At 38.9% G+C, this 23,301-nt stretch overlaps 2 protein-coding genes across 6 annotated transcripts; both read left to right on the forward strand.

The window, feature by feature from the left end:
- The first annotated feature begins 580 nt into the window (after nucleotides 1-580).
- Nucleotides 581-7,502, forward strand: LOC116247585 (disease resistance protein Roq1-like). 4 transcript variants are annotated; one of them, XM_031619767.2, is made up of 5 exons: nucleotides 581-1,190; nucleotides 1,834-2,935; nucleotides 3,407-3,763; nucleotides 3,856-5,211; nucleotides 7,296-7,502. In XM_031619767.2, exons 1-5 carry the CDS (start codon nucleotides 721-723, stop codon nucleotides 7,368-7,370), a joined length of 3,360 nt encoding a protein of 1,119 aa, XP_031475627.1. In that variant the 5' UTR covers nucleotides 581-720; the 3' UTR covers nucleotides 7,371-7,502. The 4 variants fall into 4 exon arrangements, with proteins under 4 accessions (XP_031475627.1, XP_031475625.1, XP_031475626.1 ...); XM_031619765.2 differs by having other exon boundaries at nucleotides 5,938-7,402; XM_031619766.2 differs by having other exon boundaries at nucleotides 5,980-7,402.
- Nucleotides 7,503-10,406: 2,904 nt separating this feature from the next.
- Nucleotides 10,407-16,791, forward strand: LOC116247586 (disease resistance protein RPV1-like). Of its 2 annotated transcripts, XM_031619770.2 has the most exons (6): nucleotides 11,372-11,459; nucleotides 12,233-12,281; nucleotides 12,374-13,340; nucleotides 13,857-14,165; nucleotides 14,255-15,604; nucleotides 16,131-16,791. In XM_031619770.2, exons 3-6 carry the CDS (start codon nucleotides 12,402-12,404, stop codon nucleotides 16,590-16,592), a joined length of 3,060 nt encoding a protein of 1,019 aa, XP_031475630.1. In that variant the 5' UTR covers nucleotides 11,372-11,459; nucleotides 12,233-12,281; nucleotides 12,374-12,401; the 3' UTR covers nucleotides 16,593-16,791. The 2 variants fall into 2 exon arrangements, with proteins under 2 accessions (XP_031475629.1, XP_031475630.1); XM_031619769.2 differs by having other exon boundaries at nucleotides 10,407-11,459; nucleotides 12,233-13,340.
- The last annotated feature ends 6,510 nt before the right edge of the window (nucleotides 16,792-23,301 follow it).

Consider the following 23,301-nt stretch of genomic DNA (forward strand, 5'->3'; position numbering starts at 1 on the left):
ACGTCTAATTAATATTGGAGTTATTGGAGGACCACTGCAATGGAGACGGGCCCTAAGAAGAACAGCTAGAAGAATTGGAAGTACAGGGGTTGGCAACGTTTTGGGGCTTCAAAATGATTAGCTATTTCAGATACTAACCCTATTGTTGAGGTTATTAGATTGCTGAATATTTATGTTAATGTAAATGAAAGTAGAGAATGGGATAAAATTCCTGACATAGTTTTTTGATGTTAGGTTTTCCATTTTCTGATTTTGTTTTTAACTTTGCTGTTCTGTGTATATTCATTTGTTATTAATAAAAGGGGGGGAGCCTCCACTCTCATCAGTTTGCACTTTGGATCGTGCCAACTGCCACCCACCAAAAGGACAAAGTTTAGAACTATCAACCACCAGAACTCGCTACTCTTATTTTATTTAAAATAGGTAGGAAATAACATCACTTATTATATTACTTGCCTCAATATTACAATTTCAATGATTTGTCATCTCCCTTCCAACCACCTATATATAATATTATTTCAATGGTTCCTTCTTCTGCGTCTCTGGCCAATTATATTTCAAACCACTTTCGCAAGTTCTGGAGGAAACTGGTAAGCTAGCTTCTCCCGAGCCGACTAAGGGGATAAAGGTTCCAAAGCTATGTTCGTCGTTCCGGAAGAAGGTAACAAGTAGGCAAACCAAGCTGTTGAAGGAGGAGTCGACGCTCTTGATGAAGGTGAAATGGAAGCATCATCATCGTCAGCACCATTTGAGTTTGATGTATTTTTGAGCTTCAGAGGGAAGGACACTCGAAAGGGGTTTACCGGCCATCTTTATGATCGCCTGAAGCTACATGGCATCTCTGCCTTCAAGGACAGTGAGGACCTCGAAAGAGGCCAAGAGATAGAGGAATTGCTGAACTACATAGAGCGGTCCATGATTTTGATGCCCATCTTTTCAATGGGGTACGCGGAGTCGAGATGGTGTTTGAAGGAGATCACCATGATGGTGGCATGCCGGAGGCTCATCATTCCTGTGTTCTTCGACGTAGAACCTTTGGACGTTCGTGATCAGATTGACCATTTTGCTCATGCTTTTGAACGATACCAAAAGGATACCGAAATAGATCAGCAGGAGGTGAGCAATTGGAGGCGCGCCTTGGAGACAGTAGGCAGTTTATGTGGCTTCCATCTCAAGAACGACGCCGACGGGTAAAAAGACCTGTCCTCGCTCTCTCTCTCTCTCTCATGTATATATACATATATACACACACACACACATGAAGTTCGATGATGTCGTGTGTGCCCTGTGGTAAAAATTAAAAATTTGTCAACAAGCGGTCTCACATGAGCATTACCGATGGTTTGTATGTGAGAGTTATTGACAGTTTGTGATGTAAGAGCAGTTTATGTTGGTTTAGCTGCAATCCATGGTACTTTTTAGGAGTTGTTTGGTAGCAGCGACACTGAGTGTCCCAAAAGTCTATCTCAAAGATCTGATTGAGGTACTTCTTTTGTTTCACAAACTTGCCTCAATCTTTGGGTCAGATTCCCCATAGCTACCTATTTTTAGACCAGCATATTACAGCATGCTAGAGCAGAAAACACTCTTATAAGGTATGGTTTAGTTTCTGATTCTATTTTAATTTTTTCCATTGTGCAAAAGGAGCTTCTACCCGTAAACGTTCTCTGCATTAATTATATTTTTCCATTTTTTGTGCTGAATAAAAATTCCAAAGAGTTAGGCACTTCAAGCTTTGTGATATTTCCATCCTGGCCATATTCCCACAAGTCAGGCCCCTTATTTAATTAATGTCCCATTCTGATCTTTTCCTTCCTTGAATGATCATGTTAGGGATGAGGCAAAGCTGGTACTTCTTATCGTCAGAAGGGTGCTAAAAGAAGTAAGCAAGTTCCCTTACCAAGTTGCAGAACACCCAATTGGCGTTGATGCTCATGTTAATGAAGTGAAGAAACTCTGCAAATATGGCAGTGCTGTACAATTCATTGGCATCCATGGGATGGGAGGCATTGGCAAAACAACAATTGCCAAGGCCATTTATAACGACCTATTTCTTGAGTTTGAAGCTAGCAGTTTTCTTTTTAATATTAGGGAGAAATTTCAACAGCACAGAGAACTGGAGCTACAACGGCAGCTCACTCATGACATCCTAAAAATCGATGATCCACAAATTTATAGCGTTGAAGATGGAAAAGGCATGATAAAAAACAGAATGAATTCCAAAAAGGTGCTAATTATCTTAGATGATATTGACGACGGGTACCAACTAGACGCATTGGCTGGTGGAAGAGATTGGTTTGGACATGGAAGTATGATCTTCATCACAACGAGAAACTGGAAGGTAATACAAGAACATGGTCTGAGTGAAGGTCAAATTTACAAGGTTAATGGTCTCAACTATGAGCAATCATGTTACTTGTTTAAGTGGTATGCTTTTAAAGGTCGAGAACCAGAAAAAGGTTGTCGTCAGCTGTTGGATGCATTTGTTAAAGCTGGTGGGGGAATACCACTGGCACTTCAAATGATTGGATTGACTTTAGCTCCCAAAAGAAAAGTACAAGAGTGGAAATATCTACTCGATAAGTTGCAACATATTCCTGTCGATCGCATTCAAGAGCGATTGAGGATAAGCTATGATGGATTGAAGGAGGAAGAACAGAAGCAGATATTTCTGGATATCTCATGCTTTTTCATTGGTAAGGACAGAGAGAAGGCAACTCATATGTGGGAAGCATGTGGTTTATACCCAAAATTTGTCATTCCGGTCCTTCTTAGTAGGTCACTTATTAACATAGATCAGCATGGGGAGTTTTCAATGCATGATCTCGTCCGGGACATGGGAAGGGAAATAGTTCGTCAACATGGGATCGCCGAGCCTTGGATGATAAGTAGGCTATGGAGTTCACAAGACATATTTGTTCTGCTTCGCCAGATGGTCTCTCTCTCTCTCTCTCTCTGATTAGTACGAAGTTCAGATAAAGATTGCAGTTTGTTTTTTTTATTACAACATTGTGGACAAGGCATGAGAATTAACCCGGAGAAACATAATTTCAGGAAGAGTTTTCTCAACTTGTCTCATTGTACATAGAAATCAAATTTTAGTCAAGTGCAATACACATGATACATCGCACACTGGCCTACACAAAGGTACCTCACTCACAATCGTGAGTTCTACACACTTTTCATCTCTTAATTAGCTTCACACGCAAATGTGGAGCTTGGTTGACCCTACTTGTAGGTGATCAGGGAGGAAATGATGGAACGTCCCACCACCTTCTGCATTTTTCTTGAAGCTTCTTGTCACTATAAAGCTCTATAATTGCCAATGAAACTTGCAGGAAGACTGCTCCAGTTGGAAGGTTGCAATAACTAAATGTCTGAGCTAAAATTGCCTCTTTTTATCCAGGTGCCAATCGAACGCGTCAAAGGGATCATGCTTCCTAAAAGCAGAAACGACTTTGAAGGTACTGAAAGCAGCTGCCTTCAGAACAGAATAGCAGGTCAAAGATCAAATCTAGATAAATGCTTCACCGCCCAGTGCTTTGAACTAATGCTTAATCTGAGGATTCTTCAGCTTGAGGGCATAAGCTTTGAAGGCAATTTCCAGCATTTTCCTAAAGGTTTGAGATGGTTGGCATTGGAAAACTGTCGCTTCACTTCTCCGCCACATGATTTTGACATTGAGAAGGTCGCCTTACTTGATTTGTCCGGCTGCAGTCTCATGGCTGAATGTTTCACCAATTATTCCTTGATGAGAACACTGGTAATAAGAAGAGGGAGCTCCTTTCGCTTTTCTTTTTTATATCATGTTTAGGTTTTCGCAAACCAGAGGGTTAATGCTTAAAAATTTTGTAGGACCTCAGTTATTTGAAATTTCTCAATCTTGCTCGAACGGAGATATCTAGCACTCCTGATTTTACCAATGTACGTTGGCTGGAGAAACTGATACTTAGTGACTGCACAAAGTTAACTAAGGTTCATGAATCTATTGGGATACTGAAGAGCTTGTTGAGCTTGGACCTAGGAGGATGTAAGATTCTGAGCAAAATACCAGATTCTGTTTGCAGATTAAGTTCTCTCAAGTCTTTTGATCTACGGAAGTGTGCGAAAGTTGAGTATTTGCCTGAAAGCCTGGGGAATATGAAGTCACTACAGAAGCTTTATCTTGACAGTACAAGCATTGAAACCTTACCTGATTCAATCGGAAGTCTTACAAGACTTGGAGTTCTGTCTTTGAAAGGTTGCATGTGCCTGAATGCGTTACCTAGTTCCTTTCGAAATTTAGTATGTTTACAACACATGATAGTCCAGGGAACTTTCGTGAAGGGAAGAGAGAACAACATTTATTACAAAAAGGAAGGAGTTGAAGTGCGTGCTTCATCCCTCGACTTGCTTGCTATACTGCCAAACTTATTTTGTAGAAGAATATGCAGACTTACTTTGACTGATTATAAAACTGAGGAGCTGCCAGATTCTATGAAAAATATGACCAATCTTAGCTCATTGGAGTTGCATTGCCATGCAATCAGAGAATTACCTTCCTACATTGGGTCTCTCAGAAGAATTAAGAAACTCAAATTACTTTGTATGGAGCTCAAAAGTTTGCCTAATTCTGTTGGTGCACTGAAGGAACTCGTCACTTTCGAGATTTTCGCGGGCAGTATGAAAGCTCTACCCGATTCGATTGGAGAACTAGAAAGCCTTGAAATTTTGCTCATCAGGTACAACAAGTTGACGTCGCTACCTCATAGTATTGGATACCTGGAAAATCTTCGAACGCTTCTGTTGTACAATTGCTTCAACCTAAAAGACTTGCCTGCTTCAATCAGTTCTCTAGGAAGACTTCAAAGGTTATCGTTAACGCATTGCCATAATTTGAAAAAGCTATCCCTTGCTTCTGTGCCACAGCCAGGCAGTTCGCAACCCTCTGCTTTATCTCAGCCTTTGTCCCAAAAGATGCCGGAACAGAGTGGGCACGCTTCTCTTCTGCAACGACTTTCCTCTTCCTTATTCCACCTTGAAGTTTCCCACTGCGTTCGACTGAGAGAAGTAAACGTTTCGAACTTGCAGTCATTGGTGAACTTGGATCTTCGAGGTTGTGACTTGTTAGAAGACATCCTTGGTCTGGAAAATATTACCAACTTGGAAATTCTTGTTTTGCCCGCTCCAGCGTGTGCCCTTAGCGACAACTTCAATGAAAGATCTTTTAAGGTACATCTCTTCCGGACTTTACTATTGTATTGACGACGTATGCATTCTTTTCTTGATTATAAATTTTAATCATGTTAATAGGCCCGTAGGATTGTGACTGAAACTGGTTATCTCTTTGGCTCGAGATCCATTCATAGAGCGTAAAGAGGATAACGTGTACGACGAGATCAACAATAAAAAGTTGTCGATCCTTTTAACTGCACGATCAGACAGTAAGGATAATGCGTTAGTTAAAATTTGATGCCGATCAAACAAATGTACGAACAGGAGAATTGAAACTCTACTTTTTTTTTTCTATTAAGGTCAAAATTCCTTCGGTACGCAAACAATATGCTTTATCAGATTTGACAGTTTATCCTCGTTGGTATTTTACTTTCTTTTTCGTCTACAAATTGCTAGCAGTGCCTGTCCGAGAGGTGTGCCTTAGTCAAGAAAACAATTTTAAGGGGGCGTTTGGATGACACCCCATTTAACCCGGTTTTCTAAAAAACTGTTTTCATGAAAACCAAGTTTTTTAATGAACTTTAAGATTTATTTGGGCGATAACCCAAATCTTGGTTTTTTGTAAAAATCCTAACGCGAAAACAAAATCAAGTTTTGTTCTTAACCCAGTTTTAATGGCACCCAAACAATCTAAAAAGTTGGTTTAGGGTGTCACCCAAACGCCGTCTAAAACTTGTTATTTCCACACACCCGTAGGCCCTTTAGAGCTTGTTCTTCCCTTAGATTGATTTTAGTGTATTGCGCACTATTATTGCCTGCAAACAGAGGGCATCGTTTCCACAATTACAAAGGTTCGTCGTGGAAAGTACTGAAGGAAACGTCAGACTTGATCCATTTTTGCGAGGAACTACCCTCCCGGCGTTGACGGAGGTGCCAAGAGAGCATACTCTTCCTTCTGGTTTGAAGAACATTGTACATCAGACCGAAACGCTTACACTTACACCAGCAATATCATGGGTTCGACGTGGGCATTTGCCTTTCTTGCTTCCAAATGTTCCCCACGCCAACCGCCGCTTGAGAAGAGCGCAGTTCACCTTCGAAAGACTGCCTTCGCCCATCCTGATATCAGTCGTCGCCGACGACGGCCGGCTCCTGTTTGAGACTACCAAAAACCTGGTGGGCTCTAGCCTGAACTTATGCAGCGACGATGAGATCGTCTGTCGATTAAGAGACATTATTTCTGGCACGATCGGCGTGACGGCTGATATGTCGAGGCTTTCTCGATTTTCTGCCTCTTTTGAATGGGAGATGAAACGGCTCGATGACCTACAGAAGCCAGCTGCCGTCACCAGTTCAACTTGAGCACCGGAGCTAATGAAACATATCCGTCTTCCCTTTGTCGATCGTGTGTTGATAAAATAACTTCATGTTCCGAATACTTTCTTCGTTAAAGATTGCTGGCACTACAACAATTACTGAAAATCCTTTCTGCTTCTTTCTTGGGCTTGATTTATTGGATGCCAACTGACATTGTTCAATCATGTTCTTGTTGAAAAACACAAAAATAATAAAAGATGTTTTAAGTGGTTTTTCACTACGATCACCTTGATTGTTCATGCTCTTACACCTGAGTTTAAAAGGAGCAGTTACAAGAGATCTATTATTACCATTAACTGCATAATAATTCCTTGATTTATGCATTGTCTTTTACGGTTCCTTAGATTCACCATGCATGCCTCGTAATCTCCAATATTATCCGCACCATCATCAGTGCCACCATCTAGGCTGCTATATTGGTCATCTATTTATTCATGGAAGGGGTCAGTAGAACTATAAGCCTATTCGAGAATTAAACTAAGGGGAGCAGCAAAATTATCTAGAATATCACTGACCCTGCAGCCGGTATTACTGGTTGTCTTCTATAGTCGTTCTTACTCTGATTTTGTCTGATGTTGTTCGATTTTATTTGATCCTTTCTGCATTACAAATTCATTCTAGAAACTTGTTATGTATTTTGAACGGAGATGTATATAAGGAAGTCTCTCACGGCTAATGGAGTTCAAAAACTTTTGCTTCTCTATCAGTCGTACTCTGTTCTGATTCCTCCCCTTTACTGCTTTACTGCTCTCTGTTTTCTACAGATGTGGGATCAGGACATGAACATTGCCAAGTTCTTTCTCCAGATGGAAAATAGAGAAACCTTGGGACCCACTTAGATCTTTGTAATCTTTGAATCCAATCAGATGCAGCAGAGCTGTATCCGTTGTTCATTGAAGGCTGAGAAATAGTCCTTGTCGATGTAATCCTCTAGCTGCTTCCATTGTTCAATATCTATATGATTGGAACTTCCCAGAAAATTTTTCTTTCCTTCATACTATGCTAGCTCGTGTCATTGGTTCTAACATATTATCTCCTGGTTAGTTTTTATGTTTTGATTGTGATGATCTATAAGCGGATACTGCCTTCATCTCTAACATAAAAAACTGTCATTATGTCATTTGCTGCTGTTGCTGGGTTAGATATTAATGCTCACAAATCATGTTTATTCCTTCTGGTGCCTCAGAGGACGACTGTATGGAAATCTCAAATCGATTAGGCTGGAGGAAGGCCAATCTTCCTGTCTCTTATTTGGGTCTTCCTCTCTTCGTACTCGTGCAAAATTTGCTTAATTAAACATATTCTCAATCAATTGGTTGATTATCTGCTGATGTGTTTCAAGCTACCTAACCAAATTCTATCTGTCATTAAGAGGGAAAGTTGCTGAAAGTGACTCGCAAAGGAAGTTCCACTTTATTAGTTGGAAAAGTCTTTGTGGTCCGGTGGTGGAAGGTGGAGTCCGTTTGAAAAGTCTTTTGGTCTACTAATAGAGCTCATATGATTCATTTATCTCTAAAAGTATATATGAAACGTAACCATGTGTTGGCCTAGCTCAAAAAAAAAAAAATTACATGTAAATTTTAAAAAATTTTACTTGTTCAATATAAAAATTTTAAAAAATGATATTTTAACTCATGTCAAAATTTAGAAACTTTAATTTGGTTCTCCTCATGAAATTTTTTTTGGCTCCAGCCTTGTTTATGGGTAATACCTTTGAAAGAAGAGTTAGTTGCAAAAGTCATTCAAAAATGTCAAGAAAAAATGTCCACGGGGGCGGGGAGGAAGTCAGTCATCTCATTAGATGTAAATAAACTGAAGAATGCTGGAAAGGCTAAATTTAGGACTGATGATTAGGGAACGGAGCATAATACTTTTACCATTTAGCTGACGAGAAGCTCACTTTAGGCATGAAATGGTGTGAAGACTCAAATGAAAGCTTTGCTTGGGTAGCTCTCCCCTTGGGTTAACCACGTCGTTAGTAGTACTACTTTAGTGCAGGAGGAAGACAAATAAATTTCCAATCAGTTTTGAATTCAAAGTTGGATTTAGAGTTAAATAAATGTCGTTTGACTAATACCAATATGTTTTGAAAATCGATTTTTAATATTTGACAACAATACATTTCCGTTTCTGTTGTGTATTAATTAAAAGTTGGATCTAAATTTAGTTGTGAATTTAAAGTCAGAGTTTACTATATAATTTAAAGGGTTAAAGAACTTTTGAATTAGTGGCCCTAAGGCAGAAAATTATGGCTGCATCTTGGCATGGCTAGCAAGCGGTAACTAATGAGATCGGTTTCAAAGTGTTTTTGGAAGAATATGCTCAACCAGGTCCAATATTGAAATTTAAAATAAATAGGATTTTAGGTCAAGGATACGCATTAAGATCCCTCTTTTACTTTTTTTTTTTCCATTAGGCTGCGACGCTGCGTTTGATGGCAAGAAAGTTTTTCAGGTGGTAAAGTTTTGTTGATGGGGAAACACGCTCTCTTTTTCATGCCTGCAAGAGAATCGCAGGTAGAAGAAAGGAGGAGGGAGAAAGAGGGGAGATGAAAGGACAAGGCAAGAGAGCGGGGAGGGAAGATGCAGCGGAAAAAAGGGAAAGAATAGCAGGGGGAAGGAAAGTTCCTGCACCGATGGCCAGGAGAATAGCTCTGCCTGTGGCAGTCACCCCTGCAGCCTGCACCTTCCTCAGTCGCCTATACGCCTACTGCCAAATAAAATGACAGAAATGCCCTTGAATGAGGAAAATGAAACCACCCCTTACATGGAAGAACAAAAGAAAAGGAAAACTTTATTTTTTTAGGAGACAAACTGAAATATCATTCATAATAATAGCAAGAGATCCAGAGACGCGGGTGGGAGCAGTTTCCCCATCTGCAGTGACTGTGGAAGAAGACTCCACTCAAGCTAGCCTCTTTAGTTTGGTGCTGGGAAAAGCTTCTTCTTCTCCGTTCTTCTGCAATTTTCTGGCCTCTTTTCAAACATTATCATTTTAATTTCATATCATACATGGAAATCTTGGAACCCAAATCCGTGTAGGAGAAAAGCAGAACTCAAGGAGCGATAGGCGCGAAAGGTGACGATGACAACTAGGCCTGGGCGTCGGGGCCCGGGGGGCCGGGCCCGGGCCCGGGCCCGATAAGCCATGGATTCCTCCACCACTATTTCCATATGAAAATGACAGAAACAAATTGTCCCCTGTGGAGTTTAGCATTTAGTACAGACCCATCACCATATAATGACCGCTGCCGGTTCCATTGCTTTTAGGGGAAGATATTTTGGAAGAGACTGAAAAGATCACCACCAGTTTGTTTGGTGATGCGTGGTAAAGCCACCTGCTTTTGAAAGGACGAATAATGGATGGAAAGGATGCAATATAATCGTAATCTGTTCGGCAACCAGAATCTTTCTTATATGCTTTTCCGAAAGAGAGCTGGATGGAGATGGAACCCGTGGAAAGCAATGGAAAAGTCCGCAAGTGCGGACTGTCGTTGAATGACAAGGAAGGCCTCATTAGCAAGAAAGATGGGCATCTCATGTTTGTGCCAGTTCAAAGGGAAAGAGGCACTATCTAACAAGAAAATTTATAACTCAAATCTGCAATATTTGACTATTACGAAGGCATGCATGGTCTAAACATGTGGGTGAGTCCATAGACACATGAATATCATCATGGAAGGGCCATGGGGGCATGAACTGCTACAAGAATGCAAGGCATTTATTGAGGTTTGTCCTAATTTATTGAGAGGGCAGCTCTGTGTCAGCCCAATAAAGCAATCAGGAGGGCCTTCATCAGAACGCAGTCTTGCTGAGTTGCTGTCCTATATGAAAAGGGAAAAAGATTAGCCGGTGGATAAGGGCACAAAGATCATGAATAAATTATTTAAGGGGCGTTTGATTACTTAGATTTAACGTGACATGGTTTTGTTGATCTGGCCAAAGGTCCACAACAATTTTGTATTGAGAAAATGTGTGATTTAAGATTGGAAGAGGGAGGGTTTGAGCATAAATGCATGCATCTCAAATCTTGGGGATTTCCAATGCAACTCTAATGGGGGTATAAGGTCCCTCCCCTTTATTGCCAAAGAATCAAAGAATGAGTCCAACAAGAACGGACAAACAAGAAAACCCTCAATAAGGGCTACTTTAAAGCGACGAGGGATCCAAGAAACAAATCAAAACAAAAACGAAAAGTACCACCGCTTCAATGAATTTACCGGAACAGACGAGAAAAATGCTTCCAATGATGTCTTGTTCTGCGTCTCTGGCCATTTATATTTGGCACCCACTTTCCCAAGTTCTAGAGGAAACTGGTACAGCTTCTCCCGAGCCGAAGAAGGGATAAAGGCACTAAAGTTATGCCCCATCGTTTCGGAGGAAGTAAGAACTAGGCAAACAAACTGTTGGAGGAGTGGACGCTTGTCTTGAAGGTGAAATGGAAGCATCGTCATCGTCAACAAAATTTGAGTATGATGTACCGTCAACAAAATTTGAGTATGATGTATTTTTGAGCTTCAGAGGGGCGGACACTCGAAAGGGGTTTACAGGCCATCTCTATGATCGCCTAAAGCTTCACGGCGTCTCGGCCTTCAAGGACAGTGAAGACCTTGAGAAAGGCCAAGAGATCGGTGAATTGCTGAGCTACATCGTTAGGTCCATGATCTTCATGCCCATCTTTTCAAAGGGGTATGCAGAGTCGAGATGGTGTTTGAAGGAGATCAGCATGATGGTGGCATGTGAGAGGCTCATCATTCCCGTGTTCTTCGACGTAGAACCTGTAGAGGTTCGTGATCAGATTGAACATTTTGCTTCTGCTTTTGAACGACACGAAAGGGATGCCAACATGGACCAGGTGAGCAATTGGAGGCACGCCTTGAAGACAGTGGGCAAGTTAAGTGGTTTCCATCTCAAAAACGACACCAACGGGTATGAAATCTCTCTCTATTCTTTGATATATATATATATATATATATATATATATATATATAAATAAGTGAACCATTCTTTTATTTGTTAAATTGGAGACGCGCCGGTAGCTACGTCCCTTTTTTCCCATCTTCCTATTTATATATATGTTCACAAGACATTTTCTTGTGTTTTAAACGGTGATGCTTTGCTCGGATATAGTACGACTTGCTTAAAAGAATGAGATGAAAAGCCAAATATTTAAAAATAGAAAAAAAAAAAAGTAAAGTACGTAAGAAACTAATCACCCAAACACAAAAAAAATAAGTAAATTTGTAATAAATAAAAATTAAAAAAATGAAAACAATCCGTTGGGCATTGAAAAAACCTTTAAAAAATGAATAAAATGAAGAAAGGGGGTACGGTTTGGTGTTTTTTTTAAGGTTTAAATGGGCGACTTATTTATCACATTTTCTCTCGTTTTAAATTGTGTGGGGTTCTGTGGTGTTGAATGTGCCGTATACTGCCAAATGGTTAAAAATTGAAAATCTGCCAATAGACTAAAACATAACAGCATATTAAAGTACAAAACACTCGTAGAAAAGTATGTTTTAGTTCATACATTATATTATTTTAATAATTTCCGTTGTGCAAAAGTTTCTACCTATAAACATCATCTGCGTTATAATTTCTATTTTTTGTACAGAATAATATTTCAAAAACTAGGTCATTCAACTTTTTTATTAACCAATGTCTCATTCTAATCTTTCTCTTTCTTTGGATGGTCATGTTAGGAATGAGGCAGAGCTAATTAATTGCATTGTCAAAAGGTTGCTAACTGAAGTAAGAAAGCTTCCTTTCCTACTTCCCCAACACCTAATTGGCGTTGATGCTCATGTTCACGAAGTGAAGAAATTACTTGGCAAATATTGCAGGACTGTACAATTCATTGGTATCCATGGGATGGGAGGCATTGGTAAAACAACAATTGTAAAGGCCATTTACAACGACCTATTTCTTGAGTTTGAAGCTAGCAGCTTTCTTTTTAATATTAGGGAGAACTTTCAACAGCACAGAGAACTGGAGCTACAACGGCAGCTCACTAGTGACATCGTCAAAATCGAAGATCCACGAATATATAGCGTTGAACATGGGAAAATCATGATAAAGAACAGAATGAATTCCAAAAGGGTGCTAATTATCTTAGATGACGTTGACGGCAGGAACCAAGTAGATGCATTGGCTGGTGCAAGTGATTGGTTTGGACATGGAAGTGTGATCTTCATGACAACGAGAAACAAGAAGGTATTAAAAGAATGTGGTCTGAGTGAAGGTCAAATTTACAAGGTGAATGGTCTAAACTATGACCAATCATGTGACTTGCTTAAGTTTCATGCTTTTAAAGGTAGGGAACCAGAAAATGGTTGTCGTCAGCTGTTGGATGCATTTGTTAAAGGCAAAGGTAGCAGGGGGATACCATTGGCACTTGAAGTGATTGGATCCACTTTATCCCAAAGTGAAGTACAAGATTGGAAACATGTACTCAAGGACTTGCAAAATAATCCTGATCCTCACATTCAACAGCAATTGAGGATAAGCTATGATGGATTGAAGGAGGAACGACAGAGACAGATATTTCTGGATATCTCATGCTTCTTCATTGGTAAGGACAGAGAGAAGGCAACTCATATGTGGAAAGCATGTGATTGGTGTCCAGAACGTGTCATTCCTGACCTTTGTAGTAGGTCTCTTATTGACATAGATCAGCATGGGGAGTTTTCAATGCATGATGTCATCCGGGAAATGGGAAGGGAAATAGTTCGTCAAGAAGCAGTCACCGAGTCTTGGATGAGAAGTAGGCAGTGGAGTTCACAACATATATTTCATCTGCTTCGGCGGACGGTCTCTCTCTCTCTATCTCTCTCTATCTATCTTTGTGTGTGTGTGATCAGTGCCAAAAGTTCAGATAGAGATTGCGGTTCTTTTAATTTGATTGACAACATTGTGAACTGGGCATGAGAATTAACCCGGTGAAGTATAATTTCAGAGACTTTTTTATGCTTAAAGATCAAATTTTAGACAAGTGCAATGCACATGTTACACATAAAGGTACCTCACTCACAATCGTGAGTTATACACACTCTTCATCTCTTAGCTTCACACGCAAATGTGGAGCTTATTAAGTGAACCTACTTATAGGTGATCTGGATTGAAGTGATAGAATGTCCCACCACCTTCTGCAATTATTTTTTTGTATTTTACGAGAGGAGAGTGGGAAAACTGAGCTGCATTTTTCTTGAAGCTTCTTGTGACTAGGAAACTCCGGAGTCGCCAATGAGTCTTGCAGGATTCCTGCTCCAGTTGAAATGTTGCTATAACTCAATCTTGTCTGAGCTAAACTTGCCATTTTTTATCCAGGAGAAAAACAAACGTGTCAAAGGGATCGTGCTTCCGAAGAGCAGAAATGATTTTGAAGATAATGAAAGACGCTTCAGCGCCCAGTGCTTTGAACTAATGCAGAGTCTGAGGATCCTTCATCTTGAGGGTGTAAGCTTTCAAGGCAATTTCAAGCATTTCCCTAGAGGTTTAAGATTGTTGGTATTGGAAAACTGTGGCTTCACTTCCCAGCCACATGATTTTGACATTGAGAATGTCGTGGTGCTTAATATGTCCGGCTGCAGTTTCATGGCTGAATGTTTCACTAATAAAGTCTTAAAGGGAAAAGTGGTAATACAAAGGAGTTCCTTCTGCTTTTCTTTTTTATTTCATGTGCTTGCTTTCGCAAACCAGAAGGTTAATGCTTAAAAATGTTGCAGGTACTCAGTAATTTGAAGTTTCTCAATCTTGCTCGGACGCAAATATCTAGCATTCCTGATTTTACCAATGTTCGTTGCCTCGAGCAACTGATACTTTGTGACTGCACAAAGTTAACTGACGTTCACGAATCTATTGGGGCACTGAAGAGCTTGTTGAGCTTGGACCTAGGAGGATGTAAGATTCTGAGCAAAATACCAGATTCTGTTTGCGAATTAAGTTCTCTCAAGTCTTTTGATCTCCATCAATGTGACAAAGTTTTGTCTTTGCCTGAAAGTCTAGGGAATATGACTTCACTGGAGAAGCTTTATCTTGACATGACAAACATTGAAATCTTACCTGATTCAATAGGAAGTCTTACAAGTCTTCGAGTTCTGTCTTTGAAACATTGCAAGCTGAAAACATTGCCTGCTTCCCTTCAAAATTTATTATGTTTACAACACCTGATAGTTGAGCACACTTTGGTGAACGGTTTAGAGAACAACATTTATTACACTGAGGAATCAGTTGAACTGCATGCCTCATCCATCGAATTGCTTGCTATACTACCAAACTTCTTTTGTAGAAGAATATGCAGACTTATTTTAACTGATCGTACAAACAATAAGCTGCCAGATTGCGTGGAAAATATGATCAATCTTACCTCATTGGAGTTGCACTGCCAAGCGCTCATTAAATTTCCTCTCTGCATTGGCTTACTGAGAAGAATTAAGGAACTCAGGTTGGACTGTAGAGACCTTGAAAGTTTACCCGAGTCTATTGGTAGACTCAAGAAACTTGTCACCTTTGAAATTTTCTCCGACAGTCTGAAAGTTCTTCCCGATTCACTCGGAGGATTAGAAAGTCTTGAAGTCTTGCTCATCGATTGCTGGAGTTTAAAATCTCTACCTAGCAGTATCAGACATCTGGAAAATCTTCAAACGCTTCTGTTGTGTAGCCGGTACCTCAGTGACTTGCCTGCTTCAATCAGTTATCTGGGAAGACTTCAAAATTTGTTGTTAAGACGTTGCCGTAGTCTGCACAAGCTATCAGTTCCCCCCCTACCGCAGCAGGAAAGTCTGCAACATTCTGCTTTATCTCAGCCGGTCTCGTCAAAGAGACCAGAACAGAGTGGGCATGGTTCAATTCCGCAACTTTGCTCTTCCTTGGTCTGTCTTGAAGCTTCTTACTGCACAGAACTGCGAGAAATAAACGTTTCAGACTTCCAATCATTGTTGCACCTGGATCTTCGAGGTTCTAATTCCTTACCAGACATCCATGGTCTGGAAAATATTTCGAACAATTTGAAAAGCCTTGTTGTGCCCACTCCAACATGGGCCCGTAACGTCAACTTCAAAAAAAGATCTTTCAAGGTACATCTTTTCTCTTTAGTATCATATTGACCACTAGAGACGTTACCATATGCATTATTTTCGAGTACAAATAATAATCATATCAAGATTAAGCAGCTTGGAGCATTGTCATTGTTGGTCCTCTGTTTTGTAGCTATAGATCTTATAGAGCAAGATTAGGATACTGTGTGTGCCGTACATGTGGAGAACAGTCCCAGAGGCAATAATGCTAGTTATGTGGCATTAGAGTGTGAAAGGATAAGTTAAAAATTTGATGCTACTTAAACAAATGCATCACGAATAAGAGACTTTACTTTTCTGTTTTATGCCAATTCCTTGGACAGCCAAAGGATAAGTTTATCACATTGTGCAGTATATCCTTCTTAGTAGTTTACTTTCTTTAGAAGCAAGGTTCCCCATCCACAAATGCTAGTAGTGCTTATCCAAGAGGAGAGCCTTAATTAAAAAATTTACCTTACTGTCAATTCTAGAGGTTGTTCTTTTCAGATTCTTTTTAATGTATTGCTAACTAGTGCCTGCAAAACAGAGTCCACAATTTCCACGCTTGCTTATGTTTGCCATGGAATGTACTACAAGATATACCAGACGTAATCCATTTTTGCCCGAGCTCATTCTTCGTTGTGTCAAGGACTTTGAAGTTAGCCGAACATTTGCGACGTCGTGGGTTCCACAAGGGGATCTGACTTTAGAGCTTCCAAAGGTTCCTCACGCCGCCAACCGCTGCTTGAGCAACGCGCAGTTCACCTTCGATGGACTGACCTCTCCCATCTTGATATCAGTCATCGCAGACGACGGCAGTCTCGCGTTCGAGACCACAAGACATCTGGTGGACAGTAGCCTGAACTTAGGCGACGACGATGAGATCATCTTGCGATTAAGAGATATTGCTTCTGCCAGCATCAAAGTGACACCAGATATAGAATCGAAGATTACTGAATTTTCTGCCTCTTTTGAATGGGAGACGAAGAGGCTCGATGATATGGACTAGCTAGCTGCACCATTTCAGCTTCAGCACTTGAGTTAATAAAATATGACCATCTTGCCTTTGTCATGCGTAGATAAAATAAGTTCTTACTTTGAAATACTTTTGATTCTCTTTTCTATGTATTCTCGATTCTTCTTTGCTCAAGATTAACAGCGCTACAGTACTTGATAAAGATCCTTTCTACTTTTTCTTGGGCCTGATTTATTGGATGCCAACTGACATCGTTCAATCATGTTATTGACATTGTGGACCTTCATCGATAGAATGGCCATCTCTTCATATATATGCTCGTACACTTGAGCTTGATATCTGCATTATCGGTAACCATTACTTAGATCTATCATGATCTTCATTGTCGTGATCTTTACCATGCATCGTAATCTCCTCAGCGTCATCTTCAATGCCGCCATCTATGTTGCATCATTTGTTTATTGTTTTCAGTTCTATGTTATGGCGTTAAAGTCTACGACAATTCTGAAGCACAGAGCACGGCCTGCAGACTGCAGTATTGGCAGCTCAGCATTTTTATGCAAGAAGCCCAAAACTGTTCGTCTGCTCGAACTCTTACCGATCCAAACCTAAACGAAGAAAACGAATGGAACTCATCGGTAAACCTACATGTAATATGTAAGACGTTGGTCCTTCGTAACGCATAAAACGTGTATGAACTTCAAATTAATATCTAGTGTGTGCAGTCTCTTTTTATATATAAAAGGAAATTAATGGTAGACATTAAACTTAAAAGATCCTCGTTGTTGTGAAGAACAGTTGTTGGATCATCATAGGTTTTTCTTTTCCTCGTTGTCAATCATAATTGAAATAAATGAAAATAAGCTTGATCTACACTATTTTTAAATCTAATATGTTTCTTAATTTCGAAGGACCACAAACTTTTGAAAAGAAGCATAAAGTACCAATGCCTGTGCGAGAGATGCCATGGAGATGCTTTGGAAAGTTTATTTCAAGCCTATTTGACTTATTCGCACGGATCGTGTGCAGAAGGTGGTTTGTGAGAAATGCACACTTCGGGCACTTCAAATTGCCGGCAATGATCTCCAGCGATTTGAACTTCTAAAGCGAAAGACTTTTAAATTTCGTATAAAAACGGATTTGAACTTGCAAAAGTGGTTTTCCATTCTTAATCTGTCTAGCGATGACGTTCTCTCTTAGGCAGTCTTTGCATGACCTCGGTGAAGGTTTGATCCAATTTTGGTAAATATTTCTGTCCATCTCTCATATATTTGTCTCCATCTCCCTTCTAGTTAAATAGTTGATGTTTGTCGACAAGGATACCAGATTGATTGGTAGTTATTTTTGCTGATTCTCCAAGATGTTCAGGCTTTTCAGTTTTTTTATATTGTATTAGACGTGTAAATTTGATGTCATGTTTTTTGAAATTTATTTTAGAAAACAAGACTTATCGACTTGATTTTATCTGTAACAACCCGACTCACTCTCGGGCTCGGGCCCCTGGTTCGGCGGATCCAAACCCGCCCCCTACTAGTTTCGGTTTCAATCTTAAAAAGGTTATGAAACAGGACAATCATCTCATTAAAGCCCCCCTTTATAAGTCATTAAAGATCTCTTACAATCTTCGATACCAAACTAAACTTATGGGGTGTTACAATCCACCCCCCTTAAGGCACCCGCGTTCGCGCGTGTGGGACCCCAGGTCCGAGTGTTGAACCGGCTCTGATACCACTGTAACAACCCGACCCACTCTCGGGCCCCTGGATCGACGGATCCCAACCTGCCCCCTAGCAGTTTCGCTTTCAATCTTAAAAAGTCTAGGAACCAGGACAATCATCTCATTAAAGCCTCCCTTTATAAGTCCTTGAAGATCCCTCACAATTTTCGATACGAGACTAAACTTTTAGAGTGTTACATTAGCTGTTATTGAACACCTACTTATAACCTTTTATATGTCAAACTCTTTTATTCCTTATTTTACATGTCTTATGAATTGAGAGTCAATTGTCAAGAATTTCTTTTTTTTTTTTGTGCAAACACAAGAACTAACAAACAAAAAGAAAAAAAAAACATTGAACCCCTTCATAAAATCCTATTGTGCTTTGGAGAAATATGTTTTTTATTTTGTTTTTAGGTTTTTCAAGTTGAAAACTATATCTCTATATTTAAATTTAATAAAAATATACATAAGTAGTTATTCATATAATATAGTTGTCAAATCATTTTTACTTTCTTATTTTTATTTTTTTTATTTTTAATGATATTGTATATTTTAAAATTTATAAGTAATGCTTACTCTTCACATCACCATATTAGCTCAACGCATCGCTTTGCATGAATGCACTTTAGCATTTGTAAATATATTTAATTCACTTGCCAAGCTGTTCACATGAGCCTGCACCTTATAAGCAGCTTCCGGACGTTTACTTAAAAGTGGAAGCCAGGAAAAAGGGTTCATCGTCGTTGGCAGTCAAAAGGATGCTTGTGTTAATTATCTACAAATTAAACTCGAACAAGAAATTAGCCCTATTCTTGAAGTTGTTAGGTTGCTAAATATTTATGTTAATGTAAATGAAAGTAGAGAATGGGATAAACTTGACCCTGACAAACAAGTTTTTAATTTAGGTTTTCCTATTCACTGAATTTTGTTGTTCTGATTTTTTTTTTTCTATTTTCTCCTTTGCCGTTCTGTATATATTCATTTGTCCTTAATGAAATTTAGGGAACTGCAGCGTCGTGCAATCCATCAAAAAGTTGCCTGGCCCCGTGGCCCGGCTCGATTATAACAAAAAACAGTTTTTATATTATAAAATATTTGTTTAATATAAAATATATTTTTTAAATATAAAACATATTTTTAAATATAAAATATATTTTATTAATAATAAAAATTATTTTTCTAATATTAATGAGATAGGTCGGCCCCTACTGGGCTCCCACCCTACCCATTCTCTATGCCTACCGCCTACGGCCTCTTCAGTTTTTTTTTATTTTTTTAATCCTAACTCATATTTAAAAAATTTCAAAAATTTTTTAAAGATGTTAAAATTTTTAAACAATAACGTAGTTGCTCCGACAAAAATTTCGTAACTCTTACCCGTGATCAGCAGCATTTCCCGTTTTACAGTTAGTGCTCTACTTGGGTTGTTAGGAATATCACTTATTATATTACTTACTGTAATATTATAATTTCAATTATATGCTGTCTCCCTTCCACTACCATCTTTCTACCTTATTGGTGTTATCTTTCCCATCTTGGCCAACTCTATTTCACATCGATACGAGTTATGTGCATATTTTGTGTACAACAAAATTCTGTACATAATGACCAAAATATTATTGAAAAAACTACAAAAAAAAAGTTTTCAAAAGACAAAAAGAGAATTACAAAAATATTGTTTTATATATATATATTATCAAAAAGCTACTAACTTGACCAAAGTACCCTAAAGAGAGTCATAGGAGATGCACCAAAAGTTTTTAAGTAAGCCAATTGCTAGTGCCGATGAATATATATATATACTTGTCTTTTGGTCGTTGGTGGCAGCATGGCCATGATTTTTTTTTTTTGTAGGTGTTTGAGGGCCCGGGGCTTCATTTTAATTTGCTCCACCATTCATTTTCCAAGTCCACCATCTTCACTTCCCTAAATTGCCAGTGAGAGTCTCCAGCCTGTTGGATAAATTGCATGAATACCGACTTGAGTCCGTCTACTTCGTCCGATTCTAATGCCAGTTGGATCAATTGTTTGAAGTGTGACTCCGCTTCTAATTTCTTCATGTTGAAGTTTAACATATAAATCGTTCAAAAATTTTCAATACTGTAGATGCAGTGCTCAAAACTGCATATCATGAGATTGACATGTTGAATTTTTATTTTCAAAAAATGAAAAAAAATCATATATATATATATATATATGTACATGATACTACCCTTGAATCGATTGCTTGGAAAAGCTAGGATGATACAGTTGCAACTTTGGCAATGTTCTTTGAATCTATCCCAGATATTAAAGCAAATGAAAAACAAAATCCCAGATATTAAAGCAAATGAAAAACAAAATCCCAGATATTAAAGCAAATGAAAAACAAAAGGAGGTTCACGAATGACCCAATTTTTGGGCCGACTTATGTAACACGTACAAAGTGTTTTGTTTACCAAATGACCCGTTATGGGCAGATTCATGGACACATAATTTTACCAAAGTGTCATAATCTTTGGGTGTAAATTAATGAAATAATTATAAAGTGTTCCATCTACCAAAGAATCATAGATGCCAAAGATCACTATAACAATCATGGATTCCTTTACTATTTCCATCTGAAAATGAGACAAGCATTACTTCCCGTGGATCTTGCATAGGAGCTTTTGAGATTCAAGATAAGCTTTTGAGATTTATCCATTATTGTTTCTGAATGTTATTTCTAAGTTGGGGTCATGACCTCTAGCCTCATTTTCAGGAAAAAAAAAAAAAATCTGTGTAACTTCCTAAAATGTTTTTGTTTATCCATATAAAAATTTAAAAAATCATATTTCAGCTTCCATTAAAATTTAGAACCATAATTTGGCCAACCCAATAAAAATTTCCTAACTCCTTAAAGCATTTCCCGTTTTACAATTAATGCCATGCATGCATGTGGTAGTTGGAATATCAATGATATGCCATCTCCCTTCCAAGTTCCAAGTTCCAACCACCTTTCTACTTAACATATAATATTCCAATGACGCCTTGTTCTTCGTCTCTTCCCAATTATATTTGGCACCCACTTTCCCAAGTTCTGGAGGAAACTGGAGATTTTTATTCAGTCTAGCTAATATTCGAGTTATTGGAGGACGCACCCTAAGAAGAGAAGCTAGAAGAATTCCAAGTATTGGGTTTGGTAAGGTTTTGGGGCTTCAAAATGATTTCAGAATTGCTATTTCAGAAACTGAGCTTATTCTTGAGGTTATTAGATTGCTAAAAATATTTATATTAATGTAAATGACAGTAGAGAATGAGATAAAATTCTTGATATATAGTTTTTTTATGTTAGGTTTCTCATTCTCTGATTTTATTTAAACTAAGCTCGTACTTTTACTTTTGATCTGCCCACCTTCCATTAGAAGCAGGGGAAGAGTCAGGGGGCGGCAGGGTCATTGGCCCCCAGCCTCTGCAGATTCTCATAAAAAAATTGTACTTGTAACTTTCAAAAATTCTAACTTTTTTATATAAAAATTTTGAAAAATTAGACTTTAGCTTCTATTAAAATTTTAAAACTATATAATTTAGTCTACTGATCAACATTGCCTAACTCGGCCTGTGATTAGAAGCATTTTCCGTTTTACGATTAGTGCTCTATATGGGGTGGTTGGAACATCCTCTCTGTAATAATATAATTTCAATGACACGCCATCGTCCCTTCCGCCATCTTTCTACGCTATATATAATCCCATTGGTATCTTCTTCTGCATCCCTGGCCAATTATGTTTCACACACATTATCGCAAGATCTAGAGGAAACTGGTAAAGCTTCTCCTCGAGCGGAAGAAAGGGATAAAGATACTAATGTCATGCCCGGTCGTTCCGAAAGAAGGTAACAAATAGGCAAGCAAACTGTTGGAGGAATCGACACTTGTCTTGAAGGTGAAATGGAAGCATCGTCATCGTCAACAAAATTTGAGTTCGATATATTTTTGAGCTTCAGAGGGACGGACAATCGAAAGGGGTTTACTGGCCATCTATATGATCGCCTGAAGCTTCACGGCATATCGGCCTTCAAGGACAGTGATGACCTTGAAAAAGGCCAAGAGATCAATAAATTGTTGAACTTCCATGATCTTTCTACCCATCTTTTCAAAGAGGTATGCGGAGTCGAGATGGTGTTTGAAGGAGATCAGCATGATGGTGCCATGCGGGAGACTCATCATTCCCGTGTTCTTCGATGTAGAACCTGCGGAGGTTTGTGATCAAATTGAACATTTTGCTCCTGCTTTTGAACTATACAAAAGGGATGCCAACATGGACCAGTAGGAGGTGAGCAATTGGAGACGCACCTTAAAGACAGTGAGCAAGTTAAGTGGTTTCCATCTCAAGAATGACACAGACGGTATGGAATCTCTCTCTTTCTCTTCTCTTTGATATATATATATGTATATATATATAGAGGAAGTGAACCGTGCTTTTATTTGTCAAATTGGAGACGTGCCGGTGCCTACCTCCCTTTTTTTCCCCAACTTCCTATAATATATATATAAGTGAACCATGCTTTTGTTTGTCAAATTGGAGACGTGCCGGCGCCTACCTCCCTTTTTTTCCCCAGTTTCCTATATATATATATATAATATAGTGAAATATAAATTCCCAAGCGTTTTGGTCTACTTGTCTAATTATACATAGCAATCAAATTTTAGTCAAGAGCAATACACATAATACAAGTCAAAGAAGCCTACATAATGCTACCTCACTCACAATAGTGAGTTCTACACTCTTATTCTCTTAGCTTCACACGCAGATGTGAAGCTTATTAATTGAACCTACTTATAGGTGATCAGGGATGAAGTGATGGAACGTCCGACCACCTTCTGCAATATTTGTTGTATTTTACGGGAGGAGAATGGGAAAACGAGCTGCATTTTTCTTGAAGCTTATTGTGACTAGCAAACTTCAGAGTCGCCAATGATGCTGGATTCTTGCTCCAGTTGAAACTTGAAAGGCTGCTATAACTGAATGTCTGAGCTAAACTTGCGTCTTTTTATCCAGGTGG

This window comes from Nymphaea colorata, chromosome 2 (genome assembly GCF_008831285.2).
Source record: "Nymphaea colorata isolate Beijing-Zhang1983 chromosome 2, ASM883128v2, whole genome shotgun sequence".
Taxonomy (NCBI): Eukaryota; Viridiplantae; Streptophyta; class Magnoliopsida; order Nymphaeales; family Nymphaeaceae; genus Nymphaea; species Nymphaea colorata.

What these genes read in the sequence shown, in the direction of transcription:
- LOC116247585 (XM_031619765.2), top strand. Translation starts at nt 721, where the DNA reads ATGGAAGCATCATCATCGTCAGCACCATTTGAGTTTGATGTATTTTTG. An exon ending in CTCAAGAACGACGCCGACGG is followed by an intron (nt 1,191 to 1,833) that starts GTAAAAAGACCT and finishes TGATCATGTTAG; the next exon opens with GGATGAGGCAAAGCTGGTAC. An exon ending in ATTCCTTGATGAGAACACTG is followed by an intron (nt 3,764 to 3,855) that starts GTAATAAGAAGA and finishes AAAATTTTGTAG; the next exon opens with GACCTCAGTTATTTGAAATT.
- LOC116247586 (XM_031619769.2), top strand. Translation starts at nt 10,969, where the DNA reads ATGGAAGCATCGTCATCGTCAACAAAATTTGAGTATGATGTACCGTCA. An exon ending in CTCAAAAACGACACCAACGG is followed by an intron (nt 11,460 to 12,232) that starts GTATGAAATCTC and finishes TGGTCATGTTAG; the next exon opens with GAATGAGGCAGAGCTAATTA. An exon ending in TCAAAAAAAGATCTTTCAAG is followed by an intron (nt 15,605 to 16,130) that starts GTACATCTTTTC and finishes CCTGCAAAACAG; the next exon opens with AGTCCACAATTTCCACGCTT.